The sequence below is a fragment of the Plectropomus leopardus genome, chromosome 7, assembly GCF_008729295.1.
Source record: "Plectropomus leopardus isolate mb chromosome 7, YSFRI_Pleo_2.0, whole genome shotgun sequence".
NCBI classification, from domain to species: Eukaryota; Metazoa; Chordata; class Actinopteri; order Perciformes; family Serranidae; genus Plectropomus; species Plectropomus leopardus.
In genome coordinates, this window is record NC_056469.1 from 25,266,391 (window position 1) to 25,293,344 (window position 26,954).

A 26,954-nucleotide genomic window follows, 5' to 3' on the forward strand; every position below is an offset into this window, starting at 1 on the left:
GGAGGGGGGAGGGGCTTAAGGGTTGGAGGAGGTGGGAGTGTGAGGCTGCTTCGGAGGAGGAGGAGGAGGAGGAGGGAGCGAAAGCGAGATGCCTGAGAGGTGGTTTTGCTGGTTCGACAACTACAGCATCACAGTAAATAGAGGGGTCAGCATCTTCTCTGCGTGTGTGAGAGAGTGTATGTGTGTGCGCGCACATGCTTGAGGTTGCACTTTTGAGTGTGAGTATGTGTGAATGTGAGGGAGAGGGAGGGAGCGTGACAGAGAGGCGTGAGGAGGAGACAAAGCGAGAGGCTGTGCATGTTTGTTTCTCGGCAGCTTCGCACATAAAATCACAGAATGAAACACTTGTTCTTGTTTCACGATTTTTTTTTCAGTGAGTTTATTTCGCTGTTCTTTTTTTTTTCCAGCAGATAAAAACAGAAGTTAACTCAACTAACAGATACATAAATCCATAAATTATCTATTGTATAATATATTATTGACTGTATTGCCTACTGTATTCAAGTATTGTGTATGTTTAGACATTTGACCTCGAATCAAACTGAGCTGAGGCGATCAGACAGACTGCTCTGACCTTTTACAGTTGGCCACTTTTAAAGGGACACACACACACACACACACACACACACACACACACACATACACACACACGTTTACTCAAAGGACCGGTGTGTAGGATGTAGGGGGATATACTGGCAGAAATGGAATATACTACAATAAGTATGTTTTCTTTAGTGTATAATCAGCTGTTAATAAGTACTGATGTGTTTTTGTTACTTTAGATGAGCCGTTTATATCTCCATAGGAAGCGGGTCCTTATCTATCGATACCCATGTTGCACTGCTTCACTTTACAGTAGCCCAGAGTGGACAAACTAAACAATGGCCATTTGTGATTTTCATCAGCCTTCGTAGTTAGCAACCCCTTTGTGATAAAAAAACACAGATTTTATTAATATGAAGCTGTTTTATTCAGTGTATTTGCTGGTTTTAACCACCGAGTCCACTTGTTTTGGAGAGGAAGAGACCTCAGCAGATGACTTTGCTCCAGATAAAAACTTTCTGAACGCCTGGTTTAGAAAAAAGGTGAGCACAAATTAGCAGGTGCTCTGATAGCGGCCTGAGGATAGACACCGATTTTTTAATGTGGAACGCATTTATTCACTGTTTTTTACTGGTATTATTCACTAAGTCCGTATGTTCTGGAGCGGAGGACACCTCTGCGGGTAGTTTGGTTTCTGCTGAAAACTTCCTGAACATCTGGATCTAAGTTACCACAGAGAGAAGGTGAGCAGGTGCCGGGCTAACAGCCCATCTCCGACATGCCAAAAAGCACTGAAGAAACACCGATTTTTAATGTCAAACCTCTTGGTAAAAACCTCCTGAACATCTGGATGAGAAATAGGGTGAGCACACATTAGCAGGTGCTAGTGCCCTTCCTCCAACAAGCCAAACCAATTACAAGAAATACTGATCTGTAATATAAAACTGCTTCATTTAGGGTTTTTTGCCGGCCTTAATCACTTGGTCTGTTTGTTTTGGAGAGGAAGCTACCTCTGCGGATAATTCAACTCCCGGTAAAAACCTCCTGAATACTGAATGAATCCTGATGGTGTGAAGTTTCAGCTGGTTGCAATCTGCAGTCCTCACCGCTAGATGCTGCTAAATCTTGCAAACTGCTCATTCAAAGCAAATCTATATGATTTTCCTCTTCTGGATGATGATTATAATGATCATACTGCTGACATAAAGTATAGATTGAAAAACCTGAAAAGATGATTTAAAGAGAAACATGTTTTAGTTTGAAATAACCTGCTGTTTAGATAAGAGCACTGAAATGAGATAATTGAACTGTATGTTTGCAGCCACCTGCCCCGCTCAGATAGTGTTAAATGACAGCGCTGCTATTATTGTTTCCATGTATTGAACAGTCCCAGTGAGCCTCACTTTTAATTACGCCTAATCAATGCTGTGAGGACGTCATTACACAGCAAAAAGCTTTGAGGTATGCACCACACAAATAATAAAGCGCTTGTACCTGTGCAAGCGTCTTCATTAGGAGGCATATTCTCTTAGACTGCATAAAGAGATTTCAGTGCAGTTGTAGGATGTTATTAAGGAGCAGGGATACTATATATTGCAGTGCGGATAAGCCCACAGCTTAAAGATTAATAAGAGAAAAAAAATCACGTAAATATAAAATTATGCAGCTCAAACTGCGGCAGAAATGTGAGGACTTCCTCCCAGACGGAGTGTGCATGAGCTGGGGGGCTGCAATGCACATTAACTGTCACATTGAGCCCGCTGCGTTGTTTCATCATCACAGCGGGCCATGTGAGGTCACCGGTGTGACGTTTAACTGAGAGTTCGGGCCAGGCCAGAGGAACCTGAGCTTTTCCACAGCCTGCCAGTCTAATAAATACCCGCTCAGTTTGCATCAGAGTCAAAGTGTCAACGCTCACACACAAACAGAGTGAGAGAGATATTTAGAATTATCGTGCTTCTGATGCTGATTTACTGTGCATAAACGTAATATTCGGCTGGAATATACCTGCTAAGACACATTTTAAATCATGTGATCTGCATGATTTAAAAAGCGTCTTGTTTTGCCTCCTATGTGGCCTGTATAGCTGTATGAGAAAAACCTGTAATTGTTTCGTAAAATGCGGCTTTTCACCACACAAGATGATTCTAATCAGAGTAATGGAAAAAAAGTTTGAAACTGAATTGCAAAATTACACAGGTATAGTTTCTTGGATAATCTCTAACTCTAGAAAACTAGTGTGTCAAAGATTCTAAAAACACTGCATGCAAAAGAGATTCTTGGGTTCAGACTACAGTACTCTTACATCAAGTTACGGTCTTACATAAAAAACTCTATGATGGAAATCTACAGAACAATACTGGCTTTGTTTGCATCGCTGCAACACATTCTGTGACTATCAAGGAATAATACATCAAAGATGAATATAAAGGTGTCTTGGCATTTTCATGTAAACGTCAGAATTTGGTTATGAGAGGTGTCATTAATAGTCGCTTCTAGTTTCAAATTCTTTGTTATAAAACTACTATTAGGGGGATTAACAAGGTTGTTTTTGGAGGGGTTGTTGTGTGGGAGTCAAACAGCGGTCAGAGGCGAGGGGGCAAAGTCTGGGTTTTGGAAAGTGAAGCCTTCGAAGTCTTCCTGGTTGATGGCTGCGAGTATATCCGGGTCGGAGGGGGTGAGAGCTGACGGAGCTGCTGTGAAGAACTTGTCGAAATTTTCGCCTTTTCTCCCACCCTGATGAAGAAGAACAGAAGATTAGCACCACACATGATTAATGCTGATCGCACACTCTGTCAAGTACCTCCTGAAAAAAAGACACAAGAGAAGTGATATTATAAAAAGACTGCACCTACGTTTCTCTTTTGCTCACCCACACCCTCGTTTTCCCTCCGAGGAACTCTCTATCACACCTACTGTAGGAAGAAAGCTGCTCACGTCTCTTCCCCTGCTCCTTGACAGCCGCTCTGCTGGATGATTTGAATCTCATTTGGCTAATGGGCCTGGCCTCTAACCCCTGAGCGTACTCCACTCACTCAAGGTACACCTCGCCATTGGCCGGCGGGGCCGCAAACTGGCGTGTGGCAGGCTAATGATGACATACATTTGCATATGGGAGGAGCAGGCAGGACCCCGAGGTCAGGGGGTCCTGCCTGTTATGACTGGACTGTCTGTTCCCGAGCGCTCAGAGCCAATCTCTAGGAGCCAGCCGAGGTGATGAAAAGACAGAAAGGAGGGAGGAATGGGGGAGAGAGAGATGGAGGGGGGGACAGAAAATAGAGAGAAGAAGAGGGGATGAAATGGCCAACACAATGAGGACGGAGGAGAGAGGAGGCATGCAGGGAAACGAGGGAAAGCAGTTTGAGAGAGAGGAGACAGATGGAGGAAAGTGACAGCTTTAATTCCCTAAAAGTGTCCTCGGAGTGACAGAGAGAGAGAGGACAGAAGAGAGGGGGAAGAGAGAGTGACAAGAAAGAAAGAAAAAGACAGAAAGACAAAAAAAAGAAAGAAACAGAAAGACAGAAATACAGTAGAAAGAAATACAGAAAAAAAGAAAGAAAGAAAGAAATACAGAAATACAGAAAGAAAGACAAGGACAGACGAGTCTGTGGTCCATCTGTTGTACTGACAGTTCTGGGTTTGAAGGGCGCCTGGATCTCCAGTCTCTCCAGACGGTCCCAGTCGATCCAGCGGAAGAATGGATGCTCTCTGATTTCTCTCTCCGCTTCCTCTCCTCCACCCAGACGCTTGGCCGGGTGCTTCGTGAGGAGCTTTGGAAAGAGTGAAGAAAAGGAGGGAAAAAGTCACAGTATACGAGGTGAATTTTATCTGCTAAATATGATTTAAATTAATTTTAAATGTTATATTACATAATTTAATTTACTTTTTCTGATTTATATGAGCATTTACACTAATTTTGTGAGGCTAAATCTCACTCATTTACACGTTATCTTGTTTGTTTAATGTAAAAAAACCAAAATGTTGATATTACTTATTAAATATATAGATAGATATAACATGTTGGTGAGTTTTAAAGGTGTTGGAGGAAGGATTTTGTTACCTTCAGATGTATAACGCATTTCCATGTTTTTATGCTTTATAAGTTAAGTTAATGGCTTCTGGCTCTTGCTTCATATTCACAACAGCGATCTGTTATTGTGGAAGATTTATGCTCCGTTTCCCCTCCATGTTAACACTGTTAGCTCTGTCAGCATGTTAACACTGTTAGCTCTGTCAGCATGTTAGCTCTGTTAGCACCGTTTGCTGCACGCACCTCCATGTTGAGAGCCGTGTGCAAACAACTTTAATCTGAGTTTGAAAGTTGGATTATACCCACCTAACCACCAACGTCATCGGACATTGACACAAAATTCAATGTCAGGACAAAATCTAATGCAACCTTCAATTTAACGTTGAATACCGGTGATTAATGACATTGATGTTGTGTCGTTAAGTAACCAAAATCCAACGTCCTCCAAACGTCTCATTGCAACGACGCAGAATAACAGCATTTCCATTTCCTAGAACTTAAACTGATTTGGGAGTGAGTATTACATATATATATGTGTGTGTGTGTGTGTGTGTGTGTGTGTGTGTTTTTTTTTAACCATGATTGATATTGTACATTTTAAATTGTTTGTTTTATGTCGTTATTATGTACTCAGGTCTCTCTTGTTAACGAGATCTTAATCTCATTGGGACTAGCTGATGAAATAAAGGTTAATATATGTTTAGTGATAAGGTTAAGAGAAGACAACCCAAGAACTACAAAAAGTCATACTGTTAGCCTCCAAAAAACATGAAATTCTCACGTTCTCGTTTGACATTTAAATATGGTCAACCCCATATTCATTTCATTCAAAACTTAAAGTCTATTCGACTTATGAGTCCAACATCTTTCTAATGTCATACTGACATATAGTGCCAGGTGGGTGAGCTCCAATTAGTTGCCAACAATAAACATGGTTTGCTGTATTTATTTAAGTGTGTATTTTTAGAAATGTAATATAGTAATTTCATTTTATTCTTCTCATTTATACAGGTTTATCTTAACTGTCTGTGTGCTAAAAGTTCTGAGTAAGAGGAATGGTGTCTTACTCCCTTGCAGATAGCGACAGCTTCACGAGAGAGACTTTTCGGGTACACAACACTCTGCTCCATGATGGACTGAAACAGCTCCTCCTCGTCAATACCATCAAATGGTGGCTGAGAGGAAAAGACAGAGAGAGAAGAGAAAAGACAGAGTGAACCTCGAGGACCTGTGAGCAAACTGAAAGCAAATATGTTGAAATTAAAGTTCTCTTGAAAGTCTTTTGAAGTGATTACAAAGAACGAGCACTGGAGGCTTAAGTGTCTGCGCACGCGGCTCTATAGTTAGGATTAAGCTGAGTCTTACCTGTCCTGCCAACATTTCATACAGCAGCACGCCATAGGACCACCAGTCCACTGCTTTATCATAGGGCTGATAGGCCACAATCTGAAAAAGGATGGAGGGAACAGGAGAGGAGATAATGGTGGTGCAGAGATAAGGAAGAGGAAAGAAGACGGGGAGAGTGAGAGAAAGCCGAGTTGTAGCAGTCAGATGATAAGCAGCTACAGTATCAGAGACAGTCAGAGTGAAAAGCAGAGAGAGGGAGAAAGTGTGGCATTAGGGATGGGTAAATGTATGAATGAGCTCAGAAATAATCAACACTTTGGATTTATGTGTTTGTGTTGTCTGCACATGTTTGTGTGTGTTTGTTTTCCCAGTGTGTGTGTGTGTGTGTGTGTGTGTGTGCACGCAGGAGGGGGGGGGGAGCACAAGGGAACAATTCCCAGCCCCTGGGGAAATATATTGTATCTCTTCCAAAATGGCAGATGCAGAGGAATCAATGGGTGTTTACATAAGAGAGTCAATACCCAGGGGTGCCATAGCAAGGTTTACAATATCAAAGACGTGCACAACAGTCACATCTTCTCTCTCTCTCTGCTGCGTCTGTCGACTACAAGTCCATAAACTGAGCAAGCTGGATATATCCTTCACTCTTTGTTTATGGCTGCCGAACACAGAAATGCACACACACACACACATTTCAAACCATTTGTAAGCTAAACATTATAAAGCATGCTGTTATGATATTTTGCATTTCAAAAGGGTGTCAAGCAAAACCACCTCCGCTGTTTTCAGGCGGAAATTTGCATCGTCATCGATTAAATCCTGCTTCAGCTAGTTTTCAGTGGTTTGTGTCACTCTCAGGGGAGTTAATCACCTTAAGTCAATTGCACTAAGTGAAAGCAAAACTGGTAAAACAAGGTCTCTGAAGGACAATCGTGGTTTCTATGCGATGCTCTCATAGCACAAGCACACACTGCCGCTAATTGAATCATGTGAAGTTAATTATTCAAAAATGCTGACAAGGTCAGAAAGGACGGAGGAGATGAGAGGAGCTGCAGCGAAGCAACTCGCCGTCTCGCAGCAGCACTGCGAAAACAGGTCAAGCAAACGAAGAGGGGAAGACACGGGTGAAACGAGGGGAAATGAGGGATTTAAGGAGCAAATGAGTGGAGTTCAGAAGTTAGTCTGGACCGTGAAGTGAGAGCAGGGGTGGCTGTACCTCGGGGGCGATGTAGTCAGGGGTGCCGCAGAAGGTGCGTGTGGTGTCGCCTTCCAACATGCCCTCCCTGCACATACCAAAGTCGGCTATCTTTATGTGTCCCTCGCTGTCGAGCAGCACGTTATCCAGCTTCAGATCCCTGAGAGAGGAGGAGACAGATCACACAGGTATGAATCATTTTGATAGATAACATCTTTATAACAGTCATTAGCTACAAAAGAGATGATAAATCTGTGTCGCGTCTGTGTGCTGCACCGAGCGGAGCAGTGACAGCGCCAAACCAGGCCATGTGAGATGAGCGGCCCTGTTCTCTACCTGTAGATGATGCCTTTGCTGTGGAGGAAGAAGAGGCCGACCGCTATCTCCGCCGCATAAAACCTGGAGGGAATGAGAGGGGGGGGGGGGGTGGTGGTCAAGGTTTTCAGCGAGAGGAGAGGGAAGTGGACTCAAGAGGGTGATGAAAGGGATGGAAACCAAACAGATGAAAGGCAGGAAGATGAAGAAAGAGAGCTGGAAATGAGCAACAGGGTAGGAATTCGTTTTAGATGATTGATCAAAGATTATTGATTAGATGAACAGCCAGGAGGAGGGAAAATGTAGATGAAAAGATGAAATTAGTGGGAGGAGAAAGACTGGGGGAAAAGAAGAGGGCCGGTACTTGATTTGATGACTTTTTATGAGTCTCCAGGTATAATGAACAAAGCTAAGAGATGAGTGTGGATGTAAAGGAGCAGAGGATAAAAGAAAGGCAGGAAATGAGATGGTAGAGATGAAGACTGATTAAAGGTGAAAGAAAGGAGCTTTTTGACTACATACGCTGCGTGAGCCTCTTTGAACTTGCCGACTATCTGGATGTGAAACATCAGGTCTCCTCCGTTGACGTACTCCATCACATAATACAGACGGTCCTGCAGAGACAAAACGCACACACACATATACACACTCTCCATACATCATCACCTCTTGTCCAAATTAAAAAGCAATCTCTTAAAACCTCCTCCAGGACCAAGGACCTTGTTAAAGAAAGCAAACTAATTATTTAATTTATTAATCACAATTCTCAGCCCGCTTCACTAAAACAAATCCTGGGAGGACAACGTAGACAAAATGTGAGGCCGTTTATGGACAATTTAATGAAGATTATGTGGTTCATTTAGGACCCTGAATGTCCTCCACACACAGACCTACACACAGGTAGATAGACGGATGGATTACTGAACGAGCTCACTGGGCACATGCCACGGGAGTGCAAACTGTCAGGCGCCCCCCGGGCCGTCACCTGTATTATGTCACTTAAATGAACATGTGCTGACCACAAACAGACACAAAAAGAGAACAAAGACTCACAAAAAAAATCACAGACAAAAAATAACTAAAAAACAGACAGAACAACCACAAAGAGACACAAAACGAGCAAAACAAGACACAAAACGAGCAAAAAAAGACACAAAATTACCTCAAAGATAGACAAAATGACTACAAAGACACGCAGAACAACCGAAAGGACAAAATGATCTCAAAGAGACATACAACTACAAAGAGACACAAAACAACAAGGAAACGCAAAAAATACACAGAATTACCATGAAGACATGCAAAACAACCACAAGGAGACACAAAATGACCTCAAAGACAAACTCACAACACAAATTCACTACACCCCCCCACAAAACAACCACAAGGAGACACTGCCAAATAGGACACAAAAATACTACAAAGAGACACAAAACGGTGCAGAAAGAGACACAAAATGACCACAAGGAGACTCCACAAAAAAAGACACAAAATGACTGCAAAGATGCACAAAATGACCACAAAGAGACGCAAAGCGAGCATTAAGTCTGTGTGTCTTGTTCTTGATGTAGGAGAGGTGGTGGGGCCTTTTTTTAATCTGTGCCCGGGGGGCCATCGTCTCATGATCCACCCGTGCTTACACACACCTCAGTCTGGAAAGCGCAGTAGAGCGATGTGAGGAAGTGAGGGCGAGAGGAGAGCGCCAGAACCCTCCTCTCCACCAGGGCGCTCTCCGTGTCTTCGTCCTGGAAGAGAACGTCTTTCTTCAACACTTTCACTGCAAACAGACGCTCGCTGCCTCTCTCCTCTGCCAGCAGCACCTGCACGGAGACAGAGAGACGAGAGTAAAAACAAACAATCCAGAGAATTTTTTAACAGCTACTGCATGTCTTCCACCTACCGAGGTCCACAAATAAACACAATGTGTATTTATAGACAAAACTACACCCACTATCTGCTACAAGAGTGTTTTTAAATTCAAATTCTTTTTTTTCTTTTTACAACTGCTCACACAGTTAACACAACAGCGGTCTGTGCAGTACAGTCGGGAATGCATTCACTGTCACTTCTAGCTCCAGATAGAATTATGCATGTACTGTAATACTCCCTGTGCTGAACATTTTTTAGGTCATTTTGTTATGAATGACATGGTGCTCTAGTTAGGAGAAAACTAGTTCTGCTGTTTTCATTAAATTTATGTGCTTTTGAGGTACATTTGCAAAGATTTGTTCATGAAATTAAGTGCCATGCTTTTCCAGGACTTACAGGGTATCTACAGGAATCAGACACTTACACTGACGTTTTTTTCAAGATAATTTTTTAACCAGACTTGCAGAGGTAGGTTTTACGTTATCAAAGCAAGTTACGTTAATCAACATTTTGCATCAAGTGCAAGTATTCGGATGTCACATGGAAAAATTTGAAATTAAACTAGAATTACCACTTTGCAGTTGCATGCCTCTGAAACCAGTCAAATTGCACTTATAGTTTACATCCATAACTGTTAAAAACATGGATGCTTCACAAACATGTAGTCAAAAACATGTTTTGTGAGTTCACAGTGACCTTTGACCGCCAAATTCCAATCAGTTCATTCTTGAGAGTGGACGTTTGTGCCAAATTTGAGGAAATTCTTGAGGTTTTGCATTCACAAGAATGTGACGGGTGTCAAGTCACTGTGACCTTGACATTTGACCTATGACCACCAAAATGAAGTCAGTTCTTCATTGAGTCCAAGTGGACATTTGACATTTGTGCAAATTTTTAAAAAATTCCCTGAAGGCATTTCTGAGATGTCACGTTCACTAGAGTGGGATGGACGGACAGACAACCCAAAAACTGGCCTTTTGGCCACACCTGTCGCCAGTGTGGAGGTGCAAATATGGATAAATGAAATTAGATAAAAATGTTTGTTGTAATTCTGTTCAACCATTCAAATTTAAGACTACTTAATGACATTTAAGGTGTAATGTTTATAAAAAATTAAGACATTTTAAGACTTTTTAAGGACCTGCACACAGCCTTTTGTATAAAGTTTCCAGTACTGAAAAAAACAATAATAAAGTCAAATAGTATAAGAGAAAAATGAAAAGTCATCACAGTATATGGACAAGCAAGTTCAGCACTGTGTGTGCACATTTACCCCGATATGATGAAATAACAGCGCACATGCCTAAAGATTTCAATACACATTAATGTCTTGAATAAAAAAAGCGAAGCGGCTCTCGTGTTTTTATCAGACATTAAAAAAACATTTGGAGGCTATTTTCTCACTCCTGTGAAATTGGCTGCTAGCAGGTCGCTCTGAAAGCTAATGAAGCTATAATTTTCCACAATAAGAGCCACATGACCCGAGCTTTACTGTGGTCCGCGGAAAAGATACGGTCAAGAGGAGCAGCGAGGAAGTGCTGACAACAACACAGTTTAAAATTGTCTGGTCGGCCTGAAGCGCTGCGCTGTAATGGCTGCTGGGTAGCGAGGAAAGAGGATCTCATTTAACTTTCAAATAGTGGGGAAGAACGAAGAAAATTACATGGTGTCATTTTTCAGAGATCAATGTGACTACAGAAAGGTGTGTGTGAGGAAGGTGTGTGTGTGCGTGCTATTGATGAACTGTCAGCGACTGAGAGAAATCCTGTCGTCCTCTGTGATCTTGTCTCCTGTTCTTCTCCAAAGTGGGACTCTTGAGAATATTGCAAATCTCACAAAAATCATGCACTTCTTCCTCTTTCCATTCCTGTTATCCCACTTCTTTTTGGTCATTTTGTCACTTTCCGCAGCACAGTAATCCTCCCCTCTTCCACTCTCTATTTCACTTTCCCTCACTCAGCAGCCCCGGGGTCTGTCTCTCCTTTCTTGGGTCGTTTTTTTCTCTCTCACATCTTACGTAAGTCGAGTCTATTTCTCCTGTCCTCTGTAGACTCTCCTCTGACAGTTATGAAACAGCACAGAGGGATTTCAGAGGAGGAAGAAGGACTCAAAACTCCACTCTCTTCATTATGCCTCATCTACTGGGGAATTAAAGAGAAAATGAAGAGCAGAGGCTCCCTTGAAATGAACACCTCCAGGAGGACTGTGTGGCGTGTAGGAAGACAGCCAGCCTGAGCTCACGACTGCTGACAGCACAGAAGAAGGGTTAACTGAATCATTTGGCAGATGTAGGAAAGCCAATGTTAGTAAGAAAGAAATTCCACTCGGGGGAGCTGCTCTTCGAAATGCCACTTGAAGGTCGAGTCCATCAATAGAAGAAATTATTTAAAGCCAGGAATAATTTTTGTTTTCACCGGCTGGATCAGAGGTGCTGATCGTTTGTAGAAAAGCTGACACTTGTTGTTTTCAGGGTTCCTACAACTTAGGGCAAGTGGGATTTACATATTCATGGACAAAATTTCAAAACTTTTCCATGACTTTTTAAGGATCCATAATAATGTTTTGACGTGCCGGGTTTTTCCAAACATAACAGACTCATGGAAGGTTAACATTACATGGAAGGTTACACACTGATGATTACTTAACAATCTCACTACACACACCAAACTTTCATGACTTTTCCAAAACTTTCAGCTGTTTTAACTGGTTCCATGACTTTTCCTGGCCTGGAAAACATGACTGGAAAATTCCATAACTTTTCCAGTTTTTCCATGACCATGGGAACACTGGATTTATGACTTTTTTAATGCCACTTGGAACATTTTTACAATAGCCGGTATTGAAGGGGAAAAAAACATGAACTGACACCAAATACTTAAGGTTAGGGAGAATTTTATGTTATTTTTTCAAATAAATATTGTAACATAACATATTATTTTTTTGGTGATGTTAACGCAACAGACATTCAGTTAATTTTATGTTTTTTAGCCTTTTTTTTACCCTTTGCATAGCAGCAACAACAAATACAATCCTACTTCCAATGTCTGAGCATTTTTAAGACTTTGGAAAAACTAATTTAAGACATTATAATGCTAATTAAAGCCTTATATTTGGATTAATGGATTTAATGCTTTTTAAAGATACGTGGGAACTCTGTGTGTTTACCTTTCCAAAGCTGCCTTTGCCCAGCACCATGAGGAAGTTGAAGTCCTGGATGCCCACTTTGACTTTGGCAGGACCAGGGGTGTGGACAGGTGGGCAGGACAGCACAGGGGTCGGGGACAGGGCCACAGGGAACGGCTCAGACAGCCCTGCAGGTAGCGCTTGAGGCAGAGAGGGTGTCGTGCCGTCTGGCTGGGGCTCCTGCAGAATCACAGTGGGAGGGTTGAGAGATGAATGGTTGGATGCAGCCCAGCAGACACACAAACAAAACCTGACAAACAAACTCCTTCCTGCCCCCAGATTCAGATTAGAGTCAGGCAGAACAATCCTGCACCCTGGTGGAGACTGAGTGTAACAGGGAGGGAGTGGATCTATATAATTTATTATCTAATTATTTAGCTTCAACAGCGGGCATAAATCTTCTGTGCTTTTTTTACTCAGATAGAGGAAGGGACAGTTCAAGATCCTGACCCAGTGAGCCATGGCAGCTGGTGTTTATTAGATATAGATAATTATAAGTTGATGAAGGTTATGTCCAGGGTTTAGGATAAATACTCATTAACCCCTTGAAACCTGAGAAAATTGGCTTGATTTCTTTTAAAACATGGGAAGGAGGCAATGAGCTATGAAGGAAGAAACAACACAAAATTAGCAAGAAATTAGTACAAAGTACAAGAAAGTTACCTGAAAAATTGTTTTAAAAAAAATGAAAAATAAAGTTAAAACATAAAGTTAAAAACAAACAAGGAAATAACTTGGAAAAGGTGCTTAAAAATGAGTACTTTTTTTTACAATACAATTTTAAATATGTAATTATGATAATTATATTGTTTTTGCCTACTTTTTTTTCTTTTTTTTCCCCCTAGACTTTTCCCCAATTTTTTTCAAAATAGTTTACTAAATCTACTAATTTCCTTGCAATTTGGGGAAAATTTCTCAAGTTACTCATTTTCTTTTTCCCCATGTTTTTGAAAGAAATTGCACCAATTTTCAAAAAAAGACATCCGAAAACAGCACAAGACAAGTGACGTCCAGGTTTGAAAGGATTAAACAGAAAGGTGAATGCAGGTGAACAAATATCTCCACTGCTGCTTTTGTTCACCATGACGACCAACTGATAGCTTTCTTTGTCTGGAGCGATCTTCCTACCTGCAGGTCCGGGTCCGGCACGGGGATATTATAGTATTCCCCTTCATCTTGAGCCAGCAGTTTGAACCAGCCGCTGATCGGACGCCTGAAGATCTCACTCACGCCGAATGACAGCGCTCCCATGAAATCATTCCTGGACGTGCGGTCCCAGTCCCACACCTCCACAGACAGACGCCTGTCCCACTGGTGACCGCGCACTGAGCTGGAGAGACAAACACAAAAACTCAAATATTTCTGAGGAGAATGTGCAAGCAACACAACAACGCACATTTTTTTTCCCACTATTGTGGCATTTTCTGGATTTCTGAGACAAATTTTCCAGTATCTGAAAGGAGCGGTGTGTAGGATTTAGTGGCATCTAGCAGCGATAATACCAGATTGAGACTTCTCCCATGTGCCCAGTGTGAACTCAAATGGAGGATTTCATTATTCAGGAGGTTTTTCACAGGAGCCGCATTACCCACAGAGGTCTCTTCATCTCCAAAAAACAAATAGAACCAGCAATTTAAACAGCTCAAAACACAGAATAAAGCAGTTTCTTGTGGGGAAAAAAAAATTCCAACACTGTTTGGCTCATCGTGGAGGGACTGCTAACTACAGTGGCTGACAGAAAAATGCAAAACTGTCTAGAGCCAGAGTTTGGTTTGCTCTTTCTGGGCTAATGTAGAAACATGGAGGTGCAACATGGTGGACCCATGGATGTATTAAGAGACCTGGATACAGCGTTGGAGGCGAGACCCCGTTCATTCCTATGAAAGTTGCTCAGTGGTGAATGAAGCCAAAAAAGCTTAATTTTCACAGTATGAAGTCACATGGATGATCTGCACTGCTTCCTCATCATTGGGCCATAAAGCAAGCGCTCTGGAGACTTCCAGTTTAGTGCTCCACTAAAGTGAGTGGGGGTAAAATTATTCAATCTCGCGGCTCTTTTACGCTGTCCAAATGTTATCACATAAAACAGATGAAATCCTGATAGTGACTTGAGTTATTTTTCAGGGTTTATGACGCTAAAAAAAAATGTATCCACTGACTTACAGAAGTCTCTTTCCTAATGTACATCTACTGGAAAAAGTCTTTTTGGGCCCAGTGGCATCATTTAACAGTTTTGGGGGTTATAAACCCACTGTTTGGCCATTATAAAAGTTAGCTTCAAAGCCTGGCACACTTCCTGGAGGCCTGGGTGGACTCCATGGACAACAACCTGCTCCCTATGTAGATATAAACGTCTCATTATGAGGTAACAAAAACATGGCAATTCATATTTTTAGATGATTATACAGAGAAGAAAACATACTTATTATATAACAATCAGTTTTTGCAGATATATACCGCTAAATCCTGCACACTGGACCTTTAATTCTACCGAATATCAGAAAAGGAAGTAAAGGATTAAATTTGAACTCTGCTGATGTAGAATAAACTGCACATACTCAGGAATCATCAGCCTTCTTTTCTCCCCTCTAATATTTGTCTTTCAGGGTGCTTCCCATGACTCAGTAATTCCAGTTTCTTTGACATTTTCTTTTCCCTAAAGCACATTTTGTCTGAGACACATTTTCCAGCTTGGATTAGTACACAAGGACTCACAAGGTGAAACTCTCATTCCAGACGGGATTGAGTGTTGAGCGGATGGTCTTGGTCTTCTGTTTGCTGTGGCTCTTTGGGTCCGGAATCAATTTCAGTTTAACATACGGGTCTGACAGGCCGTTTGGATCCATGGGCATCAGGTTACGAGCCTCCCGCACTGAAGGGAAAGTAGAATAATAGAAAGCAAAGAGAGCGGGAAAAATCCTTCATTACTTGAGTAATCCTTCTTTTCTTTTAAAAACACTTCCCATGATCCAGCTGCGCCTCTCACCTGTGACAAAGACGTCCTCCTTCTCTCCTCTGACAGTCAGGTGGATCCTCCCTCTCTTCTCCGTGTGGTCTTGGCCACAGAGACTGGGAACACTGGTCTCACAACGTCGATGGACGTTCATGTCGCAACCTCACAGGAGAACGATACGCAAGTGTTAACAAATATAAGCAGAAAACAGTAATTAGATAAATGAAAAGTTCAAAAGATTATACAATGTTAAAAAAAAAAGCTAAAATGCAAAAAAATAAAACAAAAAACACCTTGTCATGTTGTTTTTGTCACTTTAGGATACTGGTTACAGCCTTGATTTGTATTTATTCCCAGAGACATAACAGAAACCCCTCCTACCACGATACTTTATGGGACCTTTTACCATTTTGGGAAATGTGCTTATGCACTTTTTTGTCGGGCTTTACGCAGAAAAACTGATGCGAATGTTACGTCTCACCTGTAACTGTTAGTCTACAGCCAGCAGCTAGTTAGCTTAGCTTAGCATAAAGAATGGAAACAGTGGGAAACAGCTAGCCTGCTCTGTCTGAAGGTGATTAAATTTGCAGATCAGTAACTGTAGAGCTCACTAATAAACATGTTTCATAAGTGTTGCGCAGACATCTCAACGAGTCTTCACTGAGAGACCACAGTGTCAAATGACCTCAAATTGTTCCCGCCTCGCTGAGGAAAGAAGAGGACGAACGTGAGAGGTCGCTAAAACCCGGCCTGATGGAAGAGTGGCGTCCTGTGAGGAAATGAGGCGGAGTGAGCTCATTTCTACTTTAGGGTAAGCAACAATGACTTATTTTAAATCACTTCTTAAAATCCATTTTATAGACCTGCTTTTATGTGATGTCATCTTTAAATTTTTAAAGATTAATTTATTTAGTTTGTCTTTTAATTTGATCTCCTAATTTATCTTTTAACTTAACTTTTTATTCTGTCTTGATCCTGCTTATTGTAATCATCATTATTCATGTTCTGTGTCTAATGCCTTTACTTTGTTACTATATTTTTCTAACATGTTTTCGCCTCTAATCTCCTGTTTAATTCTGCCTTAACTCTTGTCTGGCTTTTTTTCAGCTTCATTGACTAACTACAATTTTTTTATTAACTCTGCCTTATTAACTTTGCTTTGTTTGTCAAAGAACTTTGTAAACGGTGTTTTTAAAGGTGCTATATAAATAAAGTTATTATTATTATTATTATAATTATTATAGTGCACAAATGTAATGTTTGGCTGTATTTACGGGGTTTACGACTTTTGCCAGGCAGCCTACTTTTCTGGTTCTTTAGCTAACACTCACCGATGTCTTGCTTATCCACCAAATATTTCCAAATATCCACCAACTGGCATTTTGAAGCATATTGCAAGAAACAAGTTCAAAAGCCTCTTGTGCATGTTTGTAGGTTGCACATCATCCACAGAGGCTCACGCCACCGTGTCTCGCCATTGTTTAAATTTCAGCTGATTGTGCTCATCTGCTAGAAAATGAACGTGTTTCTGAGGCTAATTTTACAAGGACCAGTTTTATTTCCCCAGCTGGGAGGTCAGTCCTAAAATGTGACTGTGTGCAATGATCCCCCCCACCCAACATGATCAATGCAAGTACACACAGAGAGATTTATCACACAGTTGTATATAGAGAAACTCACTGCCACATTTCATGCCCTGGTGTATGAGGCCGTACAGCAGCGAGCCACAGTGGTCACAGAAGGTGGGACTGGAGTAAGTGTGGACCTTAAATGTGTGCTGACTCTTCAGGTCCTGAAAGAAAACAGAAACAGTGTGCATGGAGAACACACACACAAACACACACAGAGTGTGAGCATGGAAGAAAATGTTAACACACACACACATTTACACACATGCACGCAGAGTATGATTAGTGGAGAGATGTTGAGTGGGGTATTCATGAACAAGCCAATTAGATTTCTCCACTGGGAGAGGACATATAAATGAGAGTGCATCTAGGCAAGGCTGTGTGTGTGTGTGTCTGTGTGTGTGTGTACTGTGCAGAGAGGGATGAATCATTTTTATCTCTCAGCAGCTCATCAGACCCCACCACCACTCTCCACACACCACCTTCTCCCAAACTGTCTTCCCTCTGAGCCGCTATTTAAAAACACCGTCACCCTGTTTCTCCTCGCGTGTGTTCCTTTCACTCATCCTTTTTTACACTCCAGCACACACACAGTCACACACATGTTCCCCTTGACCCAATTTCTGAGGCAGTTTATTTGGCTGGCATAAAAAAAAAAAAAAAAACGTGACGAAAAGACAAATCTCCCTGAAATCCTGAAAATGTCACCGAGAGGACGACTGAGCAGTCTGTTGCTCTCTCTCCACCCTCTAATTCTCCCTCTTATCATCCCCTCCACCTGCACCCCCCACCCCCAATGTCTATCTCAAACTCTCTGCATCTGCGAGGCCTTGTAGGATGACATGAACGCAGACGTCACAGATGGGACAAGGCTGCACGAAGGATGTATGGATTGACAGATGAGTCATGAACACGTGTTCCTGGCACGCAGCGGATGGCTAAATATGATGATGACAGGCTAAATCTTGAGAAAAATGGAGGACAAGACAGCGAGAGAGCAAAGCAAGGTGAAAGTAATGGATATATTCCACTTACATCTGGTCTGGGTGCCGCCACCGAGCCGGGACAAGTGAAGGTCACAAACTCATGACATCTTTTGTGGACCACAAAGCTGCAAACTGAAGGAAAGAGAGAAAACTATCCTCAAAAATGAGTCTGAGAAAATCATCTGAGAAGATTAAATACTGCGAAAAAAAAAAGACAATAACATTGGGTTTATCTTTACCTTGACATTGGAATCCCTGTTTGCCAATGCCCCTGAGTGAAAAAAGGCACATGGATTAAGACACAAATACAATCTTCTCTTACTCTTCTTAAAGGTGAAACATTTTGCTTTCTCTGAGACTGTTTCTCAGCCAGAGGAGAACAGATAACGCTGCCAAGACAGAGATAGTACCGTTGCATTATTGCATGCTGTATTAAAACCAACAGACATGCAGGCACAATTTGAGAACAAACTCTGTCTTGTCCAAATACAAACACCACTAGCTGTGTTAGAGGCTACCGACGTGATAAACAAAGTCATTATGTGTGTCTTTCCTCTCCAAGCCACACTGCTGACCAGGTCAAGTGGTGTCAATCATTGTGTTACACACACACAAACATACGCACACAAACACACACACACAAACACAATTCTCCTGTTTCCAGAACTGCGGTGTTGGCTCGTTTCCAGCCTCTCCTTAGAGCTTTAATTGAATAATTAAAGCCATTGATTGACTAAAGAGTCCACTCAGCGGCTTGCCTGCTGTGAATCAAGTTTTGATTAGAAAGGCAGAAGAACGAACGAGACGCCGCCGAGAGCTCCTCCACAATCATACTGGAGAGGCCCAGGGGTTCATAGGAAACTGACCATAATCACTGATCTAAAATCAGTTCACCATCTGGCTGGGTAATAATTAAAGATGGGGTTGCCGAGGGTAATCTGATCCTTGATCAGCATTCAGCAGAAGTCTCTGTCTGCAGCGGTTTGAGTGTGTGATGCCTGTTCTGCTTTTTGACCAGCAGAGAGCATCAGAGAACCAGGTATGGATCTGAGGAGAACGAACAGTGTTGCTTGCTGGCCAGATATCAGAAGAAACACACTGAATTTTAAATGTAATGATGCATTGATAAACCTATGCAATGAAATAAAAAGCTGCCATTAAAACCAGTCAGAAAAACTATAAAACTGACCAGACTGCTCAAATAAATTCCAGACTATTACAGGGCTAATTAAAAATTTCAAATAAACTACTAAAGATTAAGATGATTAAAATAAATAATATCATAAGGGTGGGAAAACCTGAACTTTGTCTTTGCAACCAGCCTTTCCCGCTGAAGACATTTTGACATGTCACAGTATAAAAATAAATGATGGCTGAATTCCATTTAGCTGTTTCAGTTTCAGGGTCATGGTATCGTACATGCTGGCTCGCTGTCATGAGATACTAGCTGCTTTTACACTGTTCAAGGTGGGAATAATTCGCCGTTTTGCCGCCTCGCTGTTCTGTATAGAGCGTACGAGAGGGGGGACACAGTTATGATACGATATGATACGATACACTTTGTTGTCCCTGTAGGGGAAATTTGTCTTGGACTCAGTGCTGCGCAGATAATGTCTCCACACTTACAACAAAAAACAATTGTCACACTATGACATCAAAAACACAACAGCCTGAACAAAAACAACACTAGATATGCAACTGCACATAGTCCCAGTGTCACCCAACACAAATTTTGCACACACCTACTGCACTACTCTGAGCCGGGAACAGAGGTAGTAGCAGAGCCGAAATGAGGCCTGCATAAAATGTAAAGCCGTAAAGATGTGACCATAGGCGGGGCGTGTTTGCGACCCGCCGCGGGAGATTTAAAAAGTAGATGTTGGCGAATTGTGGCTAATTCAAAGAGGAAGAACAGCGGGAGTAGATGTCCGCAAACTGGAAAACAATGAGATTCAAGAACTCCTCCACAGATCTGAGCAGAGGACGAGATCAGCCGCCACATAACAGGACCAGGAAATGATTGTTATTTACATATTATGCCATTGTTATTGTTTACAAAGCGCTGCCGACACATATTATATGTCACACTAGAGGTCGGCGTTGTTGTGTTTCAATTCACGCCCGTCACACTTCTTTTGATTCCGCGAAGCCGAATTTCAGCGTATAATCACAAACTGGAGTGCCACGACGCCATCATCGTTTGGTTCTGTGTAAAAATGCAAAGGAGGCACAAAGAAGGGACCTCGTAGCGGCTCTGTAGTGCGATCTCTGTGTAAAAAAGACACTTGAACAAAATGAAGGTATGGTTATAATGCTGGTAACGTTTTTTCACACAGACAACAGACGGGCCTGTTGGATCTGTCCCTAGATCAGTTTGAAGCGTACTGTTGTCTGTTGTCTCAATTTTTCATATAAGCAGTGTTTTTATTTATGACACTTGGAGGTCCACTTTGTCCGATTTAGGGGGATTTAGTGGCATCTAGTGGTGAGGACTGCAGATTGCAATTAGTTGAAACTTCTCCCGGTTAGAATTTCTCCGGTGTTCATTGCTCAGGAGGTTTTTACTGGGAGCTGATTGATCCGCAGAGGTGTCTTCTACAAAATGGACAAGGTGATTAAAAATGGTAAAAATACTGAAAAAAAAGCAGCTTCATGTTACAAAACAGTGTTTCTCCAGTGCTGCTCAGTTTGGTGCAGACGAGAAGCTAGCTTAGCACCTGCTACCATGTGCTCACCTTTTTTCTCTGATAATTTAAGATCCAGACATTCAGGAGGTTTTAACTGGGAACCAAATTATTTGCAGAGGGAAACGGATCGGGTGATATAACTAGTAAACACTGATAAAGCAGTTTCACGTTTAAAAAAAACTGTTTTTAAGACACTGCTTTTCGTGGAGACTCTGCTAAATACAGTGGTCGAGGCGTAAAGGCGGTGAAAGCAAATGAGCTTATCTGGTGCCAGGTGTTTGGTTTGTCACCTATGGGCTTACGGAGGCTCAACATGGCGATCTCCAGGGACCCGCACCCTATGTAGATATAAACAGCTCGTTTTAAAGTAACAAAAGCACAACAATTCTTATTTTCGGATGATACTCTGATTTACACTGAAGAAAACATACTCATTTTATTATATTCCTTTTCTGCTAGTATGTCCCCCTGAATCCCACACACTGGACCTTTACGAGCAGCAGGACTCCAAACACTCACTGACCTCTGACAGCAGCATCACTCTTTTCCTTTTTAGAAAATTTCCCGTAATTGATAGCCCTAATTGAAGGAGCTAAAACCCACTCCCCTTTAGAGACTGACTTAATAAACCAGATATTTACATTTCAAAATTAGAACTATCCTTACTTGGTCTTTAATTAATCTACCAATCCCCCCAGGGGCTTTGACGCCCAGGTTGCGAGCTGCTGCTCTGACATCCTGCTTGAAGGAAAAGAGTTTTCACCCTGAACTAAGTGCTGCTTCGCGGCCAAGACAGAAGCCAGTTGGAGAAATGTCCTGAAAGCTACCCACAGGCTGCTGGCACATGCATCGCCCTGCATCTGACATACACCACCGCCATATGTCCACACACGCACCCGCAAACACACCCGCACAAGTGTGCGCGCACACACACACAAACACACACAGTGACTCAGAGCGTTACTGGACAGAACAAGCTCTCTGCATGGATGTCTACATGGACATTTTTTACACGAACACCCACATGCCTGCATGTCACACAGGTCACACATTTACTCCAGCACTGTACTTCAGTACAGTTTGAAGGTACTTTGCACAATCTTTTTCCTTTTGTGTGCACTCCCTCCCCACTTATTTTAAGTATTCAGTATTCGCCTCACCTCTTATTTACCTGTAAATACTTTTCAGATTAAGATTTGCAAAAAAAAAAAACCCACATAATCCCTGTGCGGTGAAAACTATCTTTAAGACAGCTTCATGAGCAAAACAGCCAATTTTCCAGCTTTTTATAATGCCTTTTGCTAACATTCTCATTTTCCATTTTTGTGCCTTTTTATCCCGCCTTTATCTATACTTTATCTAGCTTAAGAAGTAAAAGAATTACCTAAACATTTAGAAAAGCACAAATTCTTTCTGTTTATCTGAAAAATGCAAAATCACTAAATTTGTAGATATTAGCTTTAACTGAACGGTGACAAATGTAAACTTCAGCAGTTTATAAATAGTTGCCACTTGAAACAACCAACAGTTAAATACCACCTACATGTAAAAACATCAAAAATCTGACACTGTAAAACACAATACATGCTTGAGTAGTTCTTTTGATATCTGAGTTCATTATACTGATTATACTTCTGAACTTTTATAGATTTTGGAGGATTTATGGATGCAGGACTTTCTAATTCTTTCTGGTGAAACATTATTTGTGTTGTTGTATTCACATTAAAGGTGCACTCTACGCTTTAAATTCAGCTTACTTGATCCAAGGATTTTGTTTCAATCTGGGACCACAGATCCATAATGTCATTTGTGGCCCCTGAGGAGCTTTTCAAAGTCTTAAAAATAACCCTCATTTTGGCGGGATGGCGGTGCCTAATAAACAGGCCTGTGAGTTTCATAATAGGAGTTGCAGGGTTCAGCATTTTGGAGCTTAGCACACACGACAAAATTTCAGTCAATTTTGACCATTCTAGTTTTAATCTGTCTCTTGTGAGTTCCTTGTCTGAGAACCGGATACTACTACCACTCTGCACTTGCAGAAACGCTCACAAACTGGCGCGCTATCATAAAACATGGTATTTTTTAACATTTGTGTCACTGAGGCGTCTGCAGTTGATCTAAGGTTGAAAAATGTTTGTACAAAAAAACAAAGCTAGGCTATGGTTTAAAAATACAATTCTGTAATTATTGAAATGGTCCGTAATAAAAGACTATAAACAAATACTTTCTATATGAAAACGATCTATTGTATATTGACTGCCATCCGTTTGACTGTACCCAAATATTGTGTCAGTCTGAGTACAGGAGGCTCAACACACAGCAGCTGAGTGGACACCGTCCTTTTATTTCAGGCGCCGTCTGCTGTCACCCTCTAACATCGCAGCTCCTGGTGAACTGCGCATGCATCATACCCCACAACTCCCATTAGGTCAAAAGGTGTGTCCCAGCCGTCTTTGAATAGCCGTGTTCTGGTCCCTTCCAGTTCAGACAGATTTCCAGTGGGCCATACACAACCGCTTATCTAAGCAGGGGCAGGTTTTATATGATGATTGACAGAATCGGTCATTGGTCCAGATTTGAAAAGTAACGTGACAATATCACGGCTCTGACTGGCAGTGATTCCATCCAGTCTGCTCCATCTAGCACAACGCACCAGGCTCCGAAACTCAGATCAATATTCTGTAACTGAATTATCTATTTCCCTCCTCAGATGTTTTCTGAAACACATTTTTGTGTACTGTTTAGCTGCAGTTTCAGATGGTTTGTGATCAGGCCACAATTTCTGCTGGAAAACAGACCAAACACCACCCCACCTTGTGTGTATGCAGCACCAGGTCACATTTTTTGTTGCTCTGATTAGTTGTAGGCCTTTCCAAATACATCCAGAGGCAATTTGGTCTGTGCTAGTAAGTAAGAAGTAATATACTAAAACACTGATACTCGATTTATGGCCCACAAACCAAATTTGCTCCACACAGGGTGCTGAATGGCCCCTCCAACCATTTTCTAATTCTCACTGAAAATACTGTGATTCACACTAGAAATTGTTTTAGTGCTTTTAGCACACATAAGGGGCCAGAGTGCATGAAACGGCATCAAAATAGAGCTTGTTCATTTAAAAAAAAAAAGTGCCAATGGAAAATCCCACTCAACTCCCGACAGAGGTCCTAACTGAGCCCCTAATGTCCTGAAATGCAACGTTTTAAAATTTGAGAAACATCCTTAATTCCGAAAGATGACCTAAAATCCTAAAAATCTTAGAAATGTCCCAAAAAGAAATGTTTTAAAATCCAACAAACATCCTTAAATCCTAGTAATGACCTAAAATCCTAGAAACATCCCAAAATCCTAGAAACATCCTAAAATTTGAGAAAATTCCTAAATTCCTCAAGATGTCCTTAAATTTTAGAAATGTCCCAAAATCCTAGACACGTCTTTAAATCCTATAAACGTCCTAAAATTCTAGAAACATCCTAAAATTCAAGAAATGTCCTAAAGTCTTAGGAATGTCCTAAAATCCAAGAAATGTCATAAAATTCTAGGAATGTCCTTAAATCCCTGAAACATATATGAGGCTGTTTTTACTGACCCGTGGCCCTCCTGTCATTTTGCACGAGTGCCCCCCAAGCAAATCAAGCTGAGTGTCCCTGTACTAAAGACGGCCCCTTTAAGATCTGAATAATTGTGCCTGTTTGCGCATGTTTGCCTCTTCAGTTACTCTTTGTGCAAGTGTTCATGTCCTAATTGGGTTCTCACTTGCATGTGTGTGAGCTCATGAAGCTCCCAAAGTAACTCCTGTATTGTGTGGGCTGCAGTGTGGAGGTGAGGTTATGTGATCAGGTCAGGTCAGTGTGGTGGCTACAGAGTGTAGGCTGTTTCTCCAGCAGGCAGCTGGATCTGGTTAAAGAGAGAATAAGTGCAGAGGAATTCAGAGTCAGATAGAGTAGTGGGATGTCTGAGGAGGCGGCTTATGAACTGCCGGGTTGGTTTCTGTGTAAGTGTGTGTGTGTGTGTGTGTGTGTGTGTGTTGTACCAGATGAAGTCGGTGCAGTGGCTGCAGAAGGTGGGTTGCTTGAAGAAGCGGGCCGTGAACTGATGGTCTTTCACCTCGACAATCCTCTTGTGTTTGAGCGCTCCCTTCCTCTGGAAGACCGGCACCCGGGCTGGAGGGGAGAGGGGCGAGGGGAGAGGGGAGGCTCCGGGGGAGGTTGCTGATGCAGGGGAGGCCAGTGTCAAGGGTGAGAGGGAGGGGGAAGGGGACACTGGGGTCGACATGATGCCTGGAGGATACAGTAGAGAGACGGGGAACGGATGATGAGTGTCAGTAAAGAGGGTTTGCAGAGTTGCGCAGACAAAAGACCTTGAGCATGGGAGAGGGAGGAGGGGAGGAAGCAAGGGCAGGGAGGAGGAGGAGGAGGAAGACTGGGAGAAGGAGGAGGAGGGATGGAGAGTGTACTGGGTCATGGCAGCAACAGGAGTTGTATTAATGGCACATGGGATGTTGGGAGCAGCGAAGGAGTGACGCGATAGAGAGAAAGATCGAGAACAGACCGGAAGTGCAGAAGAGGATGGAGGGAGTGCAAAGAGAGTGACAAGAGTGAGAGAAAAGAGAGGTGTAATGAGGGAGACAGGGAGGTTAATTCACACACGGAGACAGAACTCTCCTAAGAGACTCTGAGACACTAAACGATTAGTGCAACTCGCTGTGTGTCCCACATACGGCCTGTCCATTCTACCTACATCTCCTCTCACTGTACCCCTGATATCTCCATCTCCCGCAAGATGTTTCATGCTACTAAATGATAAATGAAACACCAACTGATATTTAATGAATAAATAAACAAGCCCATACCGAAAGTGTTGTCGTCATGTCAACTCTACCTCCTGTTGCCATGTCAACAACACCCCCACCACCTGCTCCAATATTAGCGCCTGTATCCAAACTCGACTTCCTGCCTGCCCTTATTAGCAATTAGTCCCATTTCTGAAGCAAAGTTAAGAAAAGAATAACACGGATGAGATGCGCTGAGAAAAAGTGCAAAACGGCAAGTATTAGAGAATGTGGTGCAAGAGGTTGCATGCTACTAAATGATAAATGAAACACCAACAGAGATTTAATGAATAAATAAATAAGCCCATAGCGAAAAAAGTAGAAGGAAAATGTGATGAAATGATGGTGTCTCAGCAAAGAAGCAGGAGCAAATCAATCAAAAGAGTGAACGAGGAGAGTGGCGAGAAAAATGGCACATTGCTCAGAAATTAGTGAAATAATGACAAGAAGAAAAATATGTTCTGGAGATGGGTGCACACCCAGACGGCGGAGATAACAGTACCTGAATTTGTGGTGTTTTTGGAAGAAAGGCTCGACTAAAGGGCAGCTTTCTTCTCTTCCACTTCGCCTTTCTTCTCCTTGTTTGGCTCACTTCAAAAGAAAGGCTAATGTGTCACACCTGTAGCTGGTCACCTCGAAAAAAAAGAAAAAGAAAGAAAGACGAGAAGACCAAGACAAGTAGTGCTGTGGCAAGAAGAAAAGAATCAGCCAAATTAAAAAAAAAAAAAAGAGAAAAATGAAAAACAATTAAAACAAAAAGCAACAAGCTTTTCAAGAGAGCTTTCAAGGAACCAAAGATAGAAGAGTGAAGTGGTATATATCCGTTAACCCAGAGGCAGGGTGAGGAGGAGGACGAGATAGAGAGGTGGTATTCTCTTTCCAAGATTGATTCTGTTTTTACTAAGAAGAGGACGAGAGAAGGAGAGAGAGAAAGAGAGAGAGAGAGAGATAGAGAGAGAGGAGAAAGATTGAGGGGAACAGGCAGCGATTCATTTTGAAAACTGGGTTACTTCTCTCAGGAGAGGGTGAGGGAGGTAGAGGAAGGAGGACGGCTGAGACAGAAGCTGCCATTTTGCCACCACCAATAGAGTATGGACATGCAAGCGCCAACTGTCTCTCACTTCCTCTAGTGCCAGACGGAGGGAGGAAAAGGAAGAGGAGAGAGAGAGAGTATCCAATCTGGAAGAAAAGAGCAGAGAGCTTCAAAGAAAGGGCGAGTTGAGAGCAGCTAACACAGGAAACAAAGAGTTAAAAGTCATGGACAGTTTGCAGCAGATCCGGACGACTGAAGGATCAACAGGCCTGTGAAGTAAACAACCCTGTTAATCTTTTCTGCTAGTGCGGTTAACAGTGTGTTCACCACATCTGAAATTTGTTCTGAGATCAG

At 42.1% G+C, this 26,954-nt stretch overlaps 1 protein-coding gene across 1 annotated transcript; it reads right to left on the reverse strand.

Moving 5' to 3' along the window:
• Nucleotides 1-1,817: 1,817 nt before the first annotated feature.
• prkcg (protein kinase C, gamma) lies at nt 1,818-26,686 on the reverse strand. Its single transcript, XM_042490322.1, has 17 exons — nt 26,070-26,686; nt 24,770-25,016; nt 18,289-18,320; nt 18,099-18,181; nt 17,116-17,227; nt 15,469-15,597; nt 15,198-15,354; nt 13,611-13,812; nt 12,465-12,662; nt 9,077-9,250; nt 7,953-8,044; nt 7,452-7,514; nt 7,137-7,275; nt 5,939-6,019; nt 5,641-5,748; nt 4,173-4,313; nt 1,818-3,279 (listed from the first exon to the last, which is right to left on the reverse strand). The coding sequence occupies exons 2-17, from the start codon at nt 25,009-25,011 to the stop codon at nt 3,118-3,120; spliced, it is 2,115 nt and encodes a 704-aa protein (XP_042346256.1). The 5' UTR covers nt 25,012-25,016; nt 26,070-26,686; the 3' UTR covers nt 1,818-3,117.
• Nucleotides 26,687-26,954: the final 268 nt, after the last annotated feature.

Coding starts and splice junctions, on each gene's coding strand:
- prkcg (XM_042490322.1), bottom strand. CDS start 25,011: ATGTCGACCCCAGTGTCCCCTTCCCCCTCCCTCTCACCCTTGACACTG. Junction 17,228..18,098: donor TGGCGGCACCCAGACCAGAT/GTAAGTGGAATA, acceptor GTTTTCTTTCAG/GACCTGAAGAGTCAGCACAC. Junction 7,276..7,451: donor AGCAAAGGCATCATCTACAG/GTAGAGAACAGG, acceptor CTCCTCTCTCAG/GGATCTGAAGCTGGATAACG.